We start from the raw sequence: 19,947 nt of genomic DNA, 5'->3' as shown, positions 1-19,947 counted from the left end.
CAAGGTGCGTCATTGCTCAAAAGCTGGCGGAGAGACAAAAGAGCGCGTGATGACATGGTGTGTATATATATATATATATATATATATATATATATATATATTTAAGTGGCAGGTTGGATTAAAAGCACAGTGTGCGCTGTAGCCCAGAGAGACACTAAAGCAAGGCAAAAGTCCCAGTGGGAAAAAATGTGTTTATGCGTATTGTACTCATACTGCTTGCCATCTCGATCGGGTTGCAGGTTGATTGTGTGCTCTTCTGTAGGTGTGTGCGCAGCTGAATCACAAAATCTGGGAATTATCAACACTTTTGTAAAAAATATATATATAAAAAAAAGCATGCCGCTGACTCTATACTTTTTACTGGTTTAACACCTTTTTATGTCCTTCGCTTCAGTTTATTTACCTGCACACTCAACACTTCACTGGCCTTGATGTGGTGAATCATCATTTACCCCAAATCCACCACCAGGCTTTTACCAGCTCTTTTCATCATTAATTGCGAACGGCAGTTTTGTGGAAAATCCACTCAAAGAACAGAGCATAAAAAAAATAAAAAATCCTATTATCTCCCCTGCCTGGCTTTACCTTGTTCAAATTCTTCTTTTTTTTTTCCCTCTCCTCCTGACGACAGGAAGCAAAGCATAACCAAGCAATACATTTTTCACATCAGAGCAGATCTGTTGGCTTTCAAGCGATGACAGCAGGTGTGTGGGTGGGCGGACCGCGCTTTCATGCTTCAACTTAAATAGCAAATCTGATTGAAATGAGTAATTGCGAAGTGCAGACTTTGAATAAGGAAGGTGCCTTATTTCCAGGTTGATGTCTGCTACTGAAAACGCGGCGAGCTCTCACCGTGCAGAGGTGACGTCGGCTCTCAGACCATTCTCGTTTCCAAGTCACTTTAAAAAAAAAAAAAAGGAGGACGCTGAAACTCTCGTTTGCTCCAAAATGTGTTTGCAACACAACGCCGAGGAAGACCTCTTCAACTCGGCGCAAATTGCTTTTTACCAAGAGAGAAAAGTTTGATTATTATGAGAACATGAAATAGAATTCTAATGACTGAAAAAAAAAAGTTTGTTGCACAACATTTAGCTACAGGGAATCAGTCTGAAAAAAAATAAAATGAAATTAGATAACCTCTGCTCACTTGCAGCAACGCAGTTTGTATGTTTATTGACAGGCTTTATCGCAGCAACGCACCACTTTAATATGTGAGCAACAATAACAAACCAGACTTGTCTTGCTTACTGAAGTTTTACTGTGTCTGAATGCTGCATCTCAGTCATAACACATTATCTGTTCGGCCTGAATTAATTATCAAGTGAAATCCTGCTCAGTTTGATGCAGTTGTTACTGTGGGGGGGGGGGGGAGCAATCTTCTGCAAAGAAGTCAACAGTAGCAGATAAATAAGCAATTGGCAACAATTAAGATCTTTTCTCACATAAATTAATCTGTTTTTATCTTTCAGTGATATTCTGTGATCAGCTGCACATCGCGTCTCTTCTTATAACAAACATGTCTTCAGTACAAATAACATTATTACAGTATAAAATAAAAGGTATTTAAGTAGAATAATTGTTGAAGAAGCTGAAGTTAAGGAAGAAGAGAAAAAAGCCCTGTCAGAGAAAGTTGAGAAAGATTTGATTTGGTTTATAAAACATTACAAATACATAGTATATAGTTTCTTTTTCTATGAAGTGGATGTGCAGTTGAGGTTAGAAATCCAGCTAGGGCTTTAACCTCCCCTCAACATAAAAAAAAAAAAAAAAAAATTTGATCATACAAAATTTGAAAGAAAGAAAGAACAAAAGAAAGAAAGGGAACAAATAATATAATAATAATGTTATAATAAAAAGAATTAGAAAACAAACAAGCTCAAGTCTAAAAAACACAGTATATGCTTTTAATACTGACGGCGCACGTAGAATGAATCTATTCATTCCAATGGGGGACGTGAACGTGATCACAGATGATGACTGATTCTTTCGCTCCATAGTCACAAACCACACAGATCCTCTGAACATTCTGACATTAAAATATAATTTTTCAGACCGACACATCAGGAGAAAATGAACTTTATTCATCTCCGTCTCAGCAACTCTCGCGAGATCTGGTTACACATATTCTCTGTGTTGGTTCTGGTCCGGTTTCACTGCTGCCAACGTCACTTTCCAACCAGATAAACAGAAGTTCAGAGGGACTCATACATGTAATCATGAATTCAAAGTTAAAACTGAAATAAAACTTCTGTTTCTTTGCTTAATAATACTATTATTGTTATGATCATTTAACTGTTACTGGAGGGAGAGTATTAGACTAATATGATCTTGTACTGGGTTGATCAGATATGAAGATAGCAGATAAAAGCGAGCAGCAAAATCAGGCACAAACTCATACTGTGTCTAGTGTTTTGTTGTTGTGTATGGTATTGTCGTATTGTTTTGACACGGACAAGAAATTCGTCAGTTAGTGTTAAAAATATCCCAAAGCTATGTGCAGCAATATGCTGTAATAACTTGAAAAACATTTCTGTCTCTTCTTCTTCTTCTTCTTCTAAGGTTAGATATTAATATGAGCTACTGTCACATTTCATACCAGTTGCACAGACCTGAACGAACTAGCTGGTGTCATTTTGCCACGTGTAACAGTCGAGTAACAGTCAAGATTTTAATCCACATTGTCAGCGGCTGTAAAATCTGTAATTCAGTCCATCTATTCATCCGTTTCCTGCTGCTCGTCTGGCTCTGAATCGCGCTGTAGCAGCAGGCTGAGCGAGCAGGCCGCAACCTCCATCTTCTCCTGAGGGATCCCACAGTGTTTCCAAAGCTCCATGAAATATACATTAGAATCCCTCCAGCATGGTTTTTTGGATCTACCTCAGGGTCTCCAACCCCATCTGGACATGCCCGGAAAACCTTCAAAGGCAGGTGTCTGGTGGACGTCGCAATCCGATGTCCAAACCAGCACGACTGTTATTCGTCACGATAAGATACCACTCCGCTGTCGTGTATAATATCAGGCTATGTATTACACCTGATGACATTTTTCATCATCTCTTAATAACGAACCCCTATACTTACACCCGTTACTCCTAATGACACATTTATATAATTCGATTTTGGAATACCTACTGTTACTGCATATATTTACATATAAATGATGTAATGTCAAAACATATTTTCCAGAAACTACTCGACTCATTAATGCCTTTAGATGAGCTCATACCAGCCATTTGTTCTGTGCATATAGATTAAGAAATGCGCAACATACGTGCATTTAATGTTTTGTTTATTCTCGTCAGTATTAACGTAATACTTTTATTAATAGTTTTATTAAATAAACAAGACAAAAACTGCACATATGATCTGTTTTATCTGTCCATGGTGAGGAGAGTAGAGCTGCTTTTCACCTCCAAGACTGACAGGCAGGTAAATAGTCCCTTTCATTAGCAACCGCTAACACCCAGAGATTTGCACACCCGCCTACACACATACGCATTTACCAGCACACACACACGCGCGCGCACGCACACACACACAACAAACACACAGCTACTCCCACTTGGAGAAGAGCATCCTTCACATGTTTTTTCTAAATGAGGATCTCTGGTATGCAAGCCACCTGCCGCGCTGTGTTCTGCTAGATCAACTCATCACCCAAGAGGAAGCGACACTGAGTGGGATATACTTGACCCGTGTCCATGTACGCCTCTGGGCTCCGTGCCTCTGCAGCACCGAGTAGGAGGTGGGAGTGGTGGAAATACGTTATCTTTGTCTCCAGCAACGAAGTGGAGGCACCTCAATCACACACCCAGTTTAGACTACTGTTCTGTGGGACAAAAAAGGCCGTCTGTAACATCTGTGTGAAATCTGCGGGTTGGATGTGAGAGAGGAAACCGGCTCCCTGTCACACAGAGGAAGGAAGAGTATTTTTACCACAGCGCTGCACTCGTCAAGAGCCAACTTCAGCAGAGAACCTGCACGGAGAGACACCTCACTCCTCTCTAACTTTTGCAGTTAATCAAATTACCATAAAACAACTTTCATGCAGGGAATCTGGTGCTTTTGGGGACTTTGGAAATCTGGGGCTCGAGAGCAGCTGCCTGCATGGTAATACAGCCGTATCCATAAATTACTTTTTGCCATTGTGTGGCGGCCCATCCAAATCAACACAACGGAAAGACGTTAAATTAGCACAAGAACATAAATAATTTTGGTTTGTCAGTATCAGTATTTGTACAAAAAAAAAAAAAAAAAGGTATAAGGAAATAGACTCTACTAAAATAACCCATTAATCTTGGATAATAATAATGAATTTCCCAGTTGTGGGATTAATAAAGTTAATCTAATCTAAACCAAATTTAAATGAGCTATTTGTAAGTGTTGTTATTGCTACATAGCTAACGTTAGCATTTACAGCTGTTTACTGACCAGCCCAGAAGAAACATTGTGTGAGTTCAGCATGAAACTTCATTCCTTTACTCACCAACAGCTGTCTCCAGAGGTGGAAACAAACACCAGTGTTAACTCTTGTCTCCACCTTCTACTGAAGTTAGCATGCTAACCAGCTAGCCCCACAGTTGTTTCTGTGAGCCCTAACACTTTCATGTGTCTTTCAGTAAGCGTTTAACCAGATAGTAACTATACGTCACAGCTGAGCTGACAATAGGCTCACATCTTTGCACTGACTTAACATGCACCATCCCTCTAAAGCAGTGGTTCTCAAAGTGCCGTACGGGGACCCCCAGGGGTCTGCGAGGGAGTTTCCGTGGGTCATGGCTTAAAAGCACTTTCTGTAATAAAAGCAGAAATCTAATCAGATGAGGGACCCTGGGACAAAATCTTATTAAATGGGGGGTCCGTGGTCTAATTCGTGTTAGTTTAGGGGTCCTTGATGTGAAAAAGTTTTTAGAAACACTGATCTAGAGTTCACCCTGAGTTAAGTCTGAACACACTTTACGCCTGCCCTGAAGACGTAGCGCTGCTCAGATGCCGTATTATAACCTCTTGTATTATAAAGACAAAGATGACTGAAGCTCTTATCCAGTGACAATCGCCAACACCCGCAACCATTTTTTGGCAGCAGAGAGAACGTACAATTTGCCCCTTTGATAGAGTTCAATTTGAACAGATCTGATTTTGTTCCTGACTCAATACAAAAACATGAATGAGACGCAACAGTTTCCTCTTTCATTATGAAAGCACTGATTATCTGTGACCACATCTGTGGCTTAAACAACAACCCAAAACGGCCTCTTTTCCTCCTCACTAATCTCCCTTTGCTTCCCGCCTTTATCTCTTAGCGAGATGATATTTGAGACATGTTTGAGATGTGTATCTTCTGCAGCGCCTTGAAGGGTAACTTCCATTTCTTTTGATAATAGATGCAATCTTAATGCAAGGGAGAGTGTGAAGATGTGAGGCTGTTTTAAGAATGGCTGATTCACGCAGGCTGCATCATTTGCCAAATAGAGTGATTTAGCAAGAGAATTGCTTTGCCAGAGGCCACATCCATCTTCTTATGCGATCTTCAAAAAAATTAACTATTTGCTGTATCCTTTGATATTCTTTGTAATGTTCATTTTCTTTCTTCCTTTTGTCTTTATTCCTCATGTTATTTCTGTCTCGAGCTTGATCTTTGAACATTTCTGTCTCTCCCACGTTTACCCTTTGTCTCTTTATACACTTGACTTTTTCGCTCTCTTCCTCTGAATTTCTCTCATTATTCAAGTCTGCTCTTTTTCTTTTCTTCCTCTTTTTTTCTCAATTTGCAGCCCTACAGCAGAGAAGTCATACACAGAATGTCAAGTGGGATATTGTTAACGCATCATATTTTCTATCACATGTATCTCAGCAGCACTTACAGTATATCCATGTCAGATGTTTGAGCTACGATTAATATTTCATTGACCTTGACTGTAGAAATTTCAGGGACGTCTCTTCAGCTAAGGAAAAGTTAGCTTTCATGTAACTTGGTTGTTCTTGTTAGAGAAAAAAAACTCCATTTAGTTCCTATTGAGACACACACATAACTGTAAGTGAGCTTCTCTCTTCTTTATTGTCCCCACAGAGAAACACGGAGAGGATGAAGGTGTGTTGATAAAAGTACAGAAATGAATTAAGATGAATAAAATTGATTTAAGGATATTTCAGGTGACCTTGGTTTTCAGAACAGTTTCATTGCTACTCTGTTGCTATAGACATTTTCTTAAAAAGAGGAGCATCTCGTTATGTTATTAGGGGCATAGAAGGAAGTAATGTATGAACTGAGTATTTGGTCCACACAGGAGGGTGGATTAGTAAAATGGTCTTTGAACATATTTTCTATCAGTAATAAAGTGTAGCGCCCCCCCCACCCCACACACACACACACACACACCCCGAACCATGGCTGCAGCGACTTTTCAACTCTTTTCTCATTCATTCTTATTCTTAATAATAATAAAGATTAATAAAATCGAAATCAAGTGCTTTATCAATGCTGTATCTGCTCTCTCTGGCTGCATCTTTAATGTGAACTAATTGATGGCAGTAAAACAAACACTTTCAGGTGCAGCATAACAGGTAATCAATTCCCATTTTAGGGCCCCCGACACAGCTGGAGCGTGCGGCGTGTGCTCGGCAGAACTCTTTACAGAACGTTATCATTCACCAATGTGGACGGATGCTCACGTTGTTATCGTTACAGTTCTGGTTACATCTGTCTTTCTCTCTCGGTGTGGATGGGCCTTTAATTGGGTAAAGGGGAAAATGTGCAGCAGTTAGTAATAAAACTGTCTCCTAAATACTGTACAGGAAGGACATTACACCCAGTATTCACTTCTTAAGGGTGATGAGAAAATTCTCCCAATGATAATATCACATAGACATTATACCAAATAAAATGGTAAGACGCCATAACGCTCAACGTGGCAAGGCAGAGAAGACATGACGTGATATTTGACTTGCACCAGGTGGCCAGAAACACGTTAACCATAGTTAACCATATCAGTGTAAGAGACTATTTCTTCCCCGTTTTTTTAAGAAGAAATAAATCAGCAAACATAATGATGTTTTTGAGCCATGTAAGGTTTTAATGAAGAAGCAACTGTAACCAATCAATGTCTGTGGTGAGACCACAAACATCAAAGGTCATGATTCCTGCTCTAATATCTTTAATATCTGATGCACCGACAGATCTGGACACACGTAACAATGGCGATTATCAGACGTCTGTAAAAGCAGATAACTGCTAAAAGTCATTCGGCTGATTGTGACCTTCTCTTTCTGTCTGTGATTTTGCTGCTTCAAAGTTGAAATCTTTTACAAACGCCCGCACTTGTTCTCTCCCTCGCACTTCTCATCTCTCCTCCTCCACGATTCTCCATCAGACAGCCGACGCACTGCAGGCAGCTGTGGCTGCAGGTGTGGAAGCGAAGCGAAAGATGGCGATAGTTTTCTCTGCATTCAGAGGGAAATCACTGCTAATGTGGAATTATTGTTGAAAAAAATGTATCATATAGACTGTATCAGTGCAGTAAATAGATCTGCTCTTCTTCTGTCTTCTAGGTAACTGAAACGAGGACGGGTCCCCTCGGCTGCAGTAACTACGACAGCTTGGATTCAGTTAGCTCTGTGCTGGTGCACAGCCCGGAAAATAAGATCCACCTAAAGGGTAAGGCTGGATAACACACACAGACATATACATTGTCTCACGTATATTCATCTTTAATTAATGCACACACACACACACACAAGTCACAGCCCTGAAGAAAAGCCCCACTGAGAAGATCGAAAATTTTCTGCATCCACACTTGAACACACACACTGCCACCACCTCCATCCCCCTCAGCGCCGAGCCTCTCACCTCCTGTGTGTAGTAGCTAGGCCCGATGACCCTTTACTTTACGCTGCAGTAGTTTATATGTCTGTTCTGCCTGACTGGCTCTCAGTCTCCTGGGGAATCTGTCATCTTACCCGGCTGTAGGTGGACCGTGTCTGGCCACGCCGACCCCAGCCTAACCCCTGCAACCACACCTGGAGCATTCGGTGCACAGGCAAAGCTCAAATGGTAATCTTTGGACTGGCCCTCATGTTTGATAAAAACGTATAGTGGTGGAGTGAGAAACCTCTCTTTCACATTCAATCATGCTACAAGAAGAAGTCGGGGCATTTTTTTCTTGGCTTCACGACCTCGTTGTCTTGAATGCAATTCAGTTTAAAGGTGCAGTATGATGCTTTGCAGACACAGACCAGTTACAAGTATCTTCTGTAGGAACAAGCCATTATTATCTCCACACCAATGTTTAATCTTCAGTAAGAGGGGTGGGGGGTGGGGGGTCTGTGTGCAGACGGAAATGAAATTGGATAAATGAACCACTTAAGGAGACAATAAATCTGACAATGAAGGAGACTCATGCTCTTACTTTCAAGATGACAGGACGAGTGTTTCTCCTCAGACGACCTGAGGTAAATATGATTTGTCTGAGTGGAGGCTGAAGCCTCTCAATGAAGTTGTGTGATGAGTTTTAGGATAGAAGTACCTGATAAACTCGTGCAGGAACAATCTACTCTGCATTCTACCATCTTTTCTAAGTCCCTCATTATATGCACATAATAAGTTACTTTTTTGAGTAAATTTTACATGTTGGAGTAGTTTTAATATAGTACTTCTTACTCGCACTGGAATAGGTTTATAGAGAAAAGTTATTATTTTTATTTTACTAATTTATGCACATAATGGTTGGAGGCTGGTGTTCTCCTGATCCCAGGTCTGCTGGTGCTCTATTATACTGTTGCCACGTTATTCTAACGTATTACGTTACTCGCTACTAAAGGAAGTACTTATTTAAACCAAATCATAATCTTTTCCTAAACCTAAACAAGCCCTTGATCGTTATAGTAACGTTATAGTAACCATGGCAACGAAGGTAGCTGTGCCGCTTTCGCCACAGTCCACGTGTTTATTATTGTAACCGTGACAACCGTCTTCCGGTACCTGCTGCTCTATTTCAGGAGACATTCCTGTGGGTCGTCTCAGAGGGTTGAAAAAAACCTCATCAAGCTATATGGTTTTGTTTGGTTGGAGGAGCTGTTGAGTTTATTTGATTTCTTCCCTAATATTTGTTTACTTTTAGTTCCACCTCTGCCACCAGCTTTGCATACACCACTGTGGGTCTTCACCGCTGTGAAACTACAGGCCATACACACTTAAATACAGTATTCTCTGTTTCATATTGAATAAAAATAATATATGTTTCCTGATGTGTGTCAATGAAAATACAAATATGGCAAAAATTAATGAACAGCGAAAAAGTTTTGCATTACCACTAATTATCTTATGATGGCCGTCATCACAGTTTTCAGATATCGCTTGTTAATCAAACGGAGGCTCATAGGCTTCTGTCCTTTTTCAATGGAGTCCACTTCTTTAGCTTTCATGGCGGCTATCACTGCTCATGCTAACTACCTTGTTCCTATTTTCAGTAAAATGCAGCTCATTTCCTCTGTCTGTGGATTGTGTTACTCCAGGTGTTAATAACTTCTACTTCTAGAACTACTACTGAAGTAATGATCAGAACTTTCCTGAAGATTTTCGGGCACATGAAGGCTTTAAGAGAACGAGCTTGTGGGCAGACTGTCTAATGGACAAAAAGATTAAAAGAGCATAAAGAAAAAGGAGAGAATATCAAAACATCATTATCCTCCTTGGCCACTCGGCCTTGTCCTTTCCTTTAAGAACTATGAGGAATAATCACTAGCCTTTTCCAAAAAGGACACAAAGGGGGAGAAAACTTTCTACTCATATAAGTTTGTTCTTGAGACTCTACCTAATCCCAAGTGTGAGGTGTCACATTTCATTGAGCCACTGCTTCACAGCGGGTACTTCAGCTTTCTCCAGAGCTGAAGTATAATTTGCTTTTCCATTGTGAGCCCAAAGGCAATAGTGTTGTTGGAATGCAGGCAGCGTGCCCTGTGCTTCTGAAATGATGAGTATTATCAGCATGGGATCTGGCTACAACAAAATGAAAAGAAATAGCCGTGTTTCAGAGCAGTAACTCTATGTAAAACCTTGAAGTGGATTAGGAATTAGGTGGTCATTTTATAAATGGATGAATTAGAGCGTCCTTCCACACATCTGCAGGCATTAATACCTTAATACTGTACACACCCCATGAAGCAGGGGCGGACTCAGTCCATCCAAGGCCACAAACCAGTAACAGATACAGATACGGGGCTAGTTATAAACATGGCCACTATGTTCGTCAAACTCGAACATTTGCGTCTGACTAACGAATATGAAAAGAATCTTCGTTTGCACAAGAAACGGGCCAATAAATAATGTTTTAGTAATTGCATGTTATGAAAGGAGAACGTGGAGGCTACATGTGAACTATACAGTCACAGCAGATGTAGGCTATAATTTTATTACAGTCAGTAAGAACATTCGGTGACGAGGGCAATAGTTTTTCAGTGCTCTCTCTCTCTCTCTCTCTCTCTCTCTCTCTCTCTCTCTCTCTCTCTCTCTCTCTCTCTCTCTCTCTCTCTCTCTCTCTCTCTCTCTCTCTCTCTTTTTCAATTCAATTCAATTCAAATAGGTTCACCTGTCCAGCAGTGACTGCACACACTCTCCTCTCTGGGCAGCCGCATCTGTCTGTACCTTCCTGTTTCTATTTCTGCTGCTGGTTGGTGGCGACTGAGCCTGTGTTTGGTCAGGATCCGTCTCTGCCTCGTATCTCCGACAGAGTGGAGATACTTGGCCAATTTATATTCTCTGTTTGGGGTCAGATAACACTCCAGTCTACTTTCAGGTCTCTCCCTCTCTCACTTGCTCTGAATGAGGGTAAAGCAAAAATCATGTGGCTTCTTTGTGGTTACAACTCTTCAGATGAAGAAGTGAAATCAGATATTCTGTGATTGATGGCCATTATGAAAAACAAACCGCTGGCGTGAAAAGGAGCCTGATGGACTGTCCACCAAGGGCAACTTTTTCAACATTTTCTAGCATCTATGAGTGAATAGTCAGAGTTATAGCTGCAACATGTTTATTAGCTCCATCAAGGAGGTTTTGTTTTACCCGTCTGCCTGTTCGTTTGTTTGTTTGTTTGTCAGCAGGATTACACAGTAGGTACTGAACTGATTTGATGCCGGGTCGACCCAGGAATGTTTATTTTACCACTTCCCTTCACACTGCAACTTTCCACACTTTTGTCAATTTCTCAGGAAAAAAAGTATGAATGTCGATGTGAAAAACTCTAACATATTTATGGTGTTGAGATCTATGACATTGCACAGTTTGATAATCTGGATCTGGATCTGACAGCGAGTGTAAGACTGCTTGTCCTTGGCGGAGGTGTGCACTCTACGGAGTACTATTCTAGTTTTTATTGAACGTTTTTGCAGGGCTTTTTGCCTTCAAAATAAAACCTCTTCAGTTATTAGTTGTGCAGAGTGTGGGTGGTGCACTTGACTATGACTGTATCGACAACACGAGAGTCCAGGAAGAGCAAGTCCAGTAATAACACAGAGGAGTGTGTGGGGGAGAAACAGGGACACAAAATATAGAAACCGATGTATCAGTTGGCTTGGACAGCTGATTACATAATCTCCAAAGAAAGCAACCCGCTCTCACCACAGTAACCCATGTGAGTCTTATTGGACAAAAGTATATAGAACACAACATCCTTAGGCAGGTGTGGGACTGGTGCTGGTGAAGGATCCAGGCCTTACGTATGACTCATCCCCACACCTCAGATGAGCGGCCTGGTTACTCCTGACAGAAGGTTTACCATGACCTGCGGTGACGGTGTTCCCAGAACCATCCTTCAAAAGGCTTCACACAGCAATTATGACAAAATTTCACACAAATTGTTTTTTAGTTTATATGATTCTGGATATATAAGGATGTTACCTGAAACTAGTCTGAGTGGCGGAGGCAGACATCCATCAGAGTCTACAGCCTGACTTCCTGGTTCAACCCTCCATTCTTATTATACTTGCACTGACTGTCCTTCTTCTTGTTATGCATCTGATGATGTACACCCATCATCAGTCCCCAGGCCAGGAGTTTCTGTGGCAATGTCTCAATGAGGCTTCTTGCTTCATCATCCCACTCTGGTGCCCACAGGGAGGGGGAAAGCAGGAAAGAAAGCAGGAAAGAGCTTTGTTTATGTGAAGTGATAGAAATGTTGGCCAAATCAGTGAGACCTGAGTTTTAAACTGGAATTATCCTGTTATCATATTCAACAAACCCTCCATTCCACTTTCTTACTTAGGTAGTTTCTGTCACCTTCACATGTGGCTGCAGTATGCGTCTGTTTGTTGCAACGACCCTGTGATAAGCCTACTCTGTCGTTCAGCACTCTGCTTTTCTACGGGGGGGGGGGGGTTATATCTTCTCAATCATCAGAGTCGGCTGCTGACTGACCTTCACTGAAACTGCAAACACAGTTCTTCTTCTTCACTCAGTCACTCCCTAAACTGTGGGTGAGTCGGAAAAGAGGATGAAGTCATCTCCCTCCTGCAGATTCTCAAATGCCATGAAAACAGTTCAGGTCTTTCCACTCGACTGACCACAACTGCTGTAGTAGCTATCCCAGCACATATTGGGGAAGAGGAGGGGTACACCCTGGACAGGTCTGTCCTGTTACCTGGTAACGCACCCTGAGGTAGGTTTTCTTTATCGACCATAATACAAGCCGCTGAATCCTGAAAAGTCCTATCCCCCATTAGGCAAAGCTCATGTTTCTATTTCAGCACAGTCTGTTCAGGAACCCGCCGATGGAGTTATGAGTGTAGATGTCCTTGGAACACAATGTGGGCTTGCTCCTGGTGGTATCACACGGTCAAAGGAGTTTCTCGGAGTATTGGACTTCACAGAGAGACTCCAGGAAAACCTCCAACAGATCCTCCCCCAAACACGACTTTAGAGCTCTGCTGGAATTCCATCAGCGGCAGGAGCAGGGCCCAGGGACAGATGCTGTGTGACACTTGTGTCTTCCTGCAGGGTGAGAGATCTGTCAAGTGCCTCCCTCTGCTCGGGCCTAAGTCTGGGCAGTCGCTGAAACAAAATCTCAACACACCACCTGTCACTGTAAAACGCACTTCGTTTGCCAAATTTCCTATCTGTGCCTCCTTTGACATCACAGCCCTAAGTGGTCTCAAATGTAAGGGTTGTTTAGGGGGAGGGAGAGCTGAAGAAAGGTAGAGGGAAAGTGCCAGATGAGAAATCCTCCACTTATGACTATGGAGGCATTTTGTCCTTGTAGCTGAAAGACCTATAGCAGGGGTATACAATTAAAATTCAAACACGTCCAGCTAGCTTTTGTGCCAGCAGCGTGTGTGTGTGATAGAAAAGGTGTTTTATGAATGTGTGAGTGAATGTGGTTTGTTGTGTAAAGTGCTTTCAGTGGTCAATACGACTAGAAAAGTGCTATATAAGTGCAGTCCATTTACCATTTACCGTAGTTAGAAAGAAAATTCCCTTTTAGAAATTTCCTCAAGCAAAGGTCCCAAACGTGAGTCCAGGGGTACACTCTAATAATAGTACTCTAATAATAATTAAATGCTCTTGTCTCATTTCAAGGAAGATCAGCACTGTAATAAGTTATAGAGAGCTTTTGAAAAGATGCGCATCTTAAAATAAAGTGCTTAATTTTAGAAAAGTGACACGATGACACAGCTTGAGTTTCCCTTTTTCTTCTTTATTGTTGATGTCATTTCACATCTGAACAGTCTCAACAGCTTTTTTAATAAACGATCTCGACACATCTTAACAATTGAACAGCTTTAACAACTTTCTTTCCTTCTTATATTCCACTCACCCAGCTGTTGTCTCTCATCTCATCTCTCCCCTGTGTTCGTATCTCACTCACTGACTCAATTCCCAATGATTATAATAATAACAATAATAATAATAATAATAATAATAATGAACTTTATTTGCCAAAACTGGAGTAATGTGATCTCTTTTCCTGGTTTTTGTTAAAACTGGCTGCTGAGTTGTATAGAAATGGTAATCCTGAATAAAGTGCGTTGCATGAGTCATGTATGTGGCGTTTTATAGTGTAAAATAGGGTCTAACTCTACATTTCTCAGGTGATAATTATATTACCATGTGGCAGCATATATTTAAAAAATAATAAAGACCAAGAATCGAACCCTGCGGAATACCAAAAGGCTTTTATGTTTTCTAGAGACATGGTCGCCAAGGCTAATAAAACCAGTTAACCAATTAAGAGCCGTACCTTTTATGCCAATCCCATTTTCAAATCTGCCTAGAAGACTCTTGTTGTGGTTAAGGCCAAAAATAGACTAAATAGCTGTGTCCCCTTCTAAAGCCAGATTGAAATGATTTACAACGCATTCAACTGGTCTGTGAGTTCACTGGGCCACAAAACCAGAGCTGTAAGGCTAGAAAAGCTGCTGGGTTTAAATAGATAATTTAATAATGCTCAATGATTTATAGATTATAGGTCTGGGTCTAGTGACCTCAGACTTAAAGGCTCTTACTCTATCAACACCAAGCGGGTCTTATCTTCTCCCAACCTAATTTCCCCTGCATTTTGCATACATCCACCATGCGGCTGAATCTTTGTGACAGAAAACCAAACTGTCACAAGAGAGAACAAAGCAGCCGAGGACTCCAGCTGATGAAAATGTGCATTTCATTCTTTGCAATGAGTCTGCAGAAAATTCAACTGACAGTCTGAAACATCACGAGTGAGAGAGAGAGGAAAAGACAGGCAGGCGTAAAGATGAGCATAAAAGAGAGACAGAAAGAGTGTGTGTGTGTGTGTGTGTGTGTGTGTGAGTGATACTGCAGCATCTGTGGCAGCCTGCATGTAGTGTACTGTATATCGAAGTTGGGTCCCTGCCAAGGCCTAAGGCTCTGAGAGTGGGAGCACAGGCCAAGGGTACCAACACCATCTCCCCTACAGCCAAGAGTGCATTCCAGTGTAGTGGACCAAGCACTCACAAAAGCAAAGGCTTAGAGAAAACACGCACACACTCAGACACACACTGGTGACAGAGGGGTGGTGATCATGGGGGAGGCTTAAGAGCTTCAAATTGCCCAAAATTGGATAGTGTGCTCCCTGCTGGAGATTGAGAGATAGAGATAGAGAGGAAACCATGGGTCTGCCATTTCTGGTCTTCTGGGGTGATCTAAATCTGTGGCTGGATGGAAGCAAGCAAAGCTCTATGGGTAATGACCCTAAAAGCGTCCATCAAAAGGGGATACCCACAGGTTTCTTCCTGAAATTCACAGCGGGGAGTGGAAAGAGAGATAAAAGATAAGAGGAAAAAAAAACCAAGCAGAGATTTTTTTTTTTTTTTTCCAAGCCACTGTTTTTCCGACCAAAAAGACAAATGAAAAGGGTCAAATCAAGACAAGTAAGATGAAGCCTTTCATCCATTATCTCTAACATCTTTTTTCCCCATCAGATAAAAGACAATCCAAAGTTAAGTCTAATTACACTTTCTACAATTCACAATGTGGAGGATAATTGATCGATGACTGAGTGATGAAATTGTGTTTTAGTACTCTCTCCGCAGATCAGTATGTAATTAATACAATTACATGGACATTAGATTAATTATAATTCAAATAGAAGTAGGTTATAAATAAAACTGGAATACAAAAGGAAGGCAGGAACATCTGCGCCCGTCTATCTTCAGCATTTCTTGTGACATTCAGAATGGAGGTTTATGATTGGTGGCTGCTCCTTTTTTTAAATCACTGTCTATGTGACGATTGTTATGTCGTCTGTAACCCTGAGCTGTGCTCTGTCTCAGCAGTAAGACAAAAGCAGTGGTGGTTGAGAATAGAAAATGCTGGGAACAATAAGAGACTGTAGGTGGGTTTCCATCTATTAATTTGTATTGTGTGCGCATTTTCAGCAAGTGAACAAAAAAAAAAAAAGAATCAAAATGCAACAAAGCTTGTGTTCACTGATATAATGATAAATAAACTTTATTTGTATAGCACCTTTCATACAAGAAATGTAGCATCAAGTGCTTCACTTGAAAGTATAAATCATTAAAATAAACAAAATCAAGCGATTACATGGAAAGCATAAAATCGGTAAGACATCAGTACTTTAAAGGCATTTAAGGCATTTAAAAGAAGGACTGAGCGCTGCATAAATATGGAGCAAAATGCAAGATTTCAGGGCTAGTTAAAGGCTGAGTTGAAGAGATAAGATTTGAGCTTGCTTATCTATAGGTCGTGTGTTCCGTAGCTTTGGGCCGTTACATTCACTAAAGCCGCAGTCGATGGTCTCAGTGTTCTCGGAGGTACATAGTTAATCAGGGAGTTACCAATGATGCTTGTTCCCTGCCCGTTAAGGCCTTTGTATATAAGGAGGAGGACCTTGAAATCAATTATAAATGTAACAGAAAGCCGATGCAGAGCAGCTAGAAGTGGACTAATGTGCTCTCTCCTCTTGGTAGCTTCACCTGGTAGAGCGTGTGCCACGCAGCAAGGCCGAATCCTCGCGGCAGTGACCTGGGTTTGACTCTGGCCCCGGGGCCCATGCTGCACGCCATCCCCTCTCTCTCGCCCCTTATTATGCCAAAATTAATCGTTTTATGAGAAAGAGAAATGTACTAAAGATATTATTTCAAGTGATTATTTTCAATTGAATCTCTCCTAAATGCAAGTTGGTCAATATTATGTTTCAAACTGTTATGAAAAATGAAGTTGAAATTAAATACAGGTTAACAGGATGGATGCAGGATAACGCCATGACCCACCATGTCCCAAAAAACCTGTCCTGAAACTGTCACCGGCACTCGTTAAAAGTAAACAGTGGTCAAAGTGAAAACAAGGCTGTCCAGGTTCTCGGAAAGTTGATGTATAATTTAGAAAACTTTCACCCTGCAGTGATGTGCTCACTTGAAAAGACTTTCCTTTTAGCTTCCATTCAAATGCTCAAGGATGTGACTCTTTTTCAGCTAATCCCTCTCTCAGAGTTTATGTGTATCCTGACAGTTCAGAAAGAGTCATGTTGAAGGCCTCTTTCAACCAGAATAAGCCTGCCATATCATTCCCACTTCAGCGACACGCTCGCTGGCTTAATTGCATCGCTGAGGCTCGTGTGGCGTCAAACGATATGAAACGCCACACAGGGGTTAATATTCCCGCCAGACACGTTACGTGACGAGTGAAGTGTGCGTTCTCTTTCATTTCGGATCAGCAGATGTGAGCCGCATGATGAATGTGACTAACATTTTGAGGAGTACTCGTGTACCGCTGTAAGAACAACGTGTGTGTCAAAGGTGAAAAGCCACAAGCTGAGAGGAAGAGTCACTGACAAGTTCATGCCTGACAGCCACAGACTTTCTTTTCCTCACTTCTCCTTCATATACAATTATTATAATGACGACTGGGGCCAGAAAACTGTTTCATAATAGTTAGCTATAGGTTAGAGGACCTTCATCGTCATGGTTATTTCTATTTCTATTCAGTAAAACATAACTGTGGGTCATAATTTGCTGCTTGCAATCATGAGCTTGTGTGTCAAACAGGAGAACAGTGTCTGGTGTATATGTAGAGATGTTAATATCAAGCCGCGATCATGGAGGTAATAGTGTCAAGATGTCAACAGATAATTGTGGCTGTGGAAGCAAAGAAGGAGCTTAATTAACTGTAAAAAGGATAGTTTGAAAAACAATTCCCAGCACAAGGTCCACTTACTGGAAACATGTCATCAGGTAAAAAGGTACAAGCAATGGGGAAATTTCCAATTAGTGCTAAGATATTTCTATCAAATGAAAACAATCTTATGCAAGTTTACGTTAAGTGAAATGAATGGCAGTCTTCAGTGAGCTTAACGCCGTGTCTACATGTTCCTGCTTCCACCAGTCACATCCTTTAAGCAGAAAGAAAGAACGAAAGAAAGAAAGAAAGAAAGAACGATCAACATACATCCAGGTGGAAGTGCAAGAGAAAGTGGGATAAAGTTGGATAATGATTGGTGTTTAGCTGTCTCCGAAACTGAAGAAAACCTTGCCAGAATTGCAACTAGTACATACATACACACCCACACACACACGCCAAAGCCTCATCGTACCTGCCAAAGCACGGAAGAGGAAAAATATGACTAATTACATCTCTTTCCAAGCCATTGAAAGAGTAAATACCAAAGAAGAGACATGCATATTCATAGCAGGGCACAGCGGGATTACCTTGGATGTTGAAAATCATCCAGAATGAGACTGTGAAGTGGAAAGAGGAAGCTTTTGACACAACAAATTGATGATTATTAGCCCGACAGACAGGGAGCCAGACATGGACCAACAGACAGATTCAGAGAGGCAGCATTAACACCACGCTGAAAGTCTTATGAAAGCTGCCTGCTGGTTTCTAACGCACGATGATGCACTTTTAAAATCACACAGCAGCTTTTGATTTGGTTTAATACACTGCATAGTCAGGAAACTTTGGCACCATAATTAGCACACCACTGTGTCTTGCTATTGTGAGTCTGGAGTAAAGTTTGGATTGAACTTAACTGAATTTTAATATAATTTGAATAATGAAAGCAGTGAAACTGAAACTGTGATGTTACCCTGCTGTTAAAGGACATGAAGACTGACAGTGTTTCCCACATCTTGAGCACTTAGTTGTGGGTTAGGTCCTCAATTAGTACATCACAAATCTTATATTTAAACTATTTAAAACAAACTCCATTTTAACGTGTGTGTAATAACTACACAATTACACTTTTATGGTGTATTATTTGAAGATATATTTGTTGTTTTAAGAACTAAAAACCATCTCAGTGTAGTTTTACATCTCCTCTCTCAGGCTTCTCTCTGGAGCTTTAGTAACAACAGGTCGGTGAGCCAATCAGAAGAGAGGAGGCTCTGAGCCTCTCGTCTGATTGGCTGACTGTTTTCTGAGTGATTCAATAAAAATATAGCAGATTTCAGGTAAACTACTGGAGAAATCAAATCCTGCAAGGTAGGATGGTGGGTCCAGGTGGGCGGGGCTTGACTGCTTTGTTGTGACGTCACAAAGTTCCAGAAGTCCTGGCGGCTGGTTTTAAGGCTCAGTTTCTGAATACAGGCTGTGTGCATTTCTCTGTGGACTGAGGCTTTGATACTTTCACAGTATTAATATAGAACCTAGACCTGATCTATAATCAAACAACACATGGACATATACCTTTATACAATATGTGACCTTTAAATTGTACTGCATGTTCAAGCGATACACAGGCCAGCAATATTCGCCTTGAATTGCTATTTGTGTTTGTGACAAAGAGAAGCTAACTTTAGCTGTTAGCTAGCATTGCATGCATGAATTGTATGTGTGGTGTGGTCCCTGTGAGTGCAGCTCTGACTCTATTCATTTGAAATACTCCAAAAAAAAAAATCCTGTTTGATTTTCTCCATTTATTGTAAAGACTTTAGATGCAACCACAAACACCTTAAAATACCTCCATATAGCAAAACTTTAGCCAGTTGCATGTCAGAAAGTAATATGAAATAAGAAAAAATTCTGGTTAAGGGCAAATCAAAGAATGAATGATCTAACATGCACAGCAGGAAAGCAAATGTTCAGTGTTTCCACATTTCTGTGCATTGATCATGAAAATAAGGCTCAACTGCTGTTAAACAAAAACAGATGGACCAAGTAAAAATAATGCACTCATGATGCTTTGAGCGTCTCCATCACACAGCGGGAAGGAGAAATAATAGGAAACAACCTGTACATGGCAGTTTGGAACAGCAGGTTGTTTATGGCGACTGCGGACTAGCTTGACAGTTGCAAGTGATAGCTCCTAAAACTGCTAGAACATGCCCCTGAGCAAGCTTCTAAACATATTGTATATGCGCCTACAGAACCTGTAGCAAGAGCTGCCACTGAAGCTGATATGAGGAGAGAAAACAACCTATTTTCAAGTCCCTGTGCTAATACCACGGCAACTGTACATAGGTGAAGTCTCTTCACCAATCAGC

At 41.0% G+C, this 19,947-nt stretch overlaps 1 protein-coding gene across 1 annotated transcript in view; it reads left to right on the top strand.

Moving 5' to 3' along the window:
• Nucleotides 1–19,947, top strand: part of brinp2 (bone morphogenetic protein/retinoic acid inducible neural-specific 2) — a 203,892-nt gene that overhangs the window by 137,716 nt on the left and 46,229 nt on the right. Inside the window, exon 5 of the mRNA XM_056390563.1 lies at nucleotides 7,549–7,654. Coding sequence (XP_056246538.1) covers nucleotides 7,549–7,654 — 106 coding nt within the window. The remainder of the gene's footprint in view (nucleotides 1–7,548; nucleotides 7,655–19,947) is intronic.

Source organism: Seriola aureovittata, chromosome 12 (assembly GCF_021018895.1).
Source record: "Seriola aureovittata isolate HTS-2021-v1 ecotype China chromosome 12, ASM2101889v1, whole genome shotgun sequence".
Taxonomy (NCBI): domain Eukaryota; kingdom Metazoa; phylum Chordata; class Actinopteri; order Carangiformes; family Carangidae; genus Seriola; species Seriola aureovittata.
Note: the sequence above shows the minus strand (reverse complement) of the source record. Positions and strands in the feature narration are given on the sequence as shown.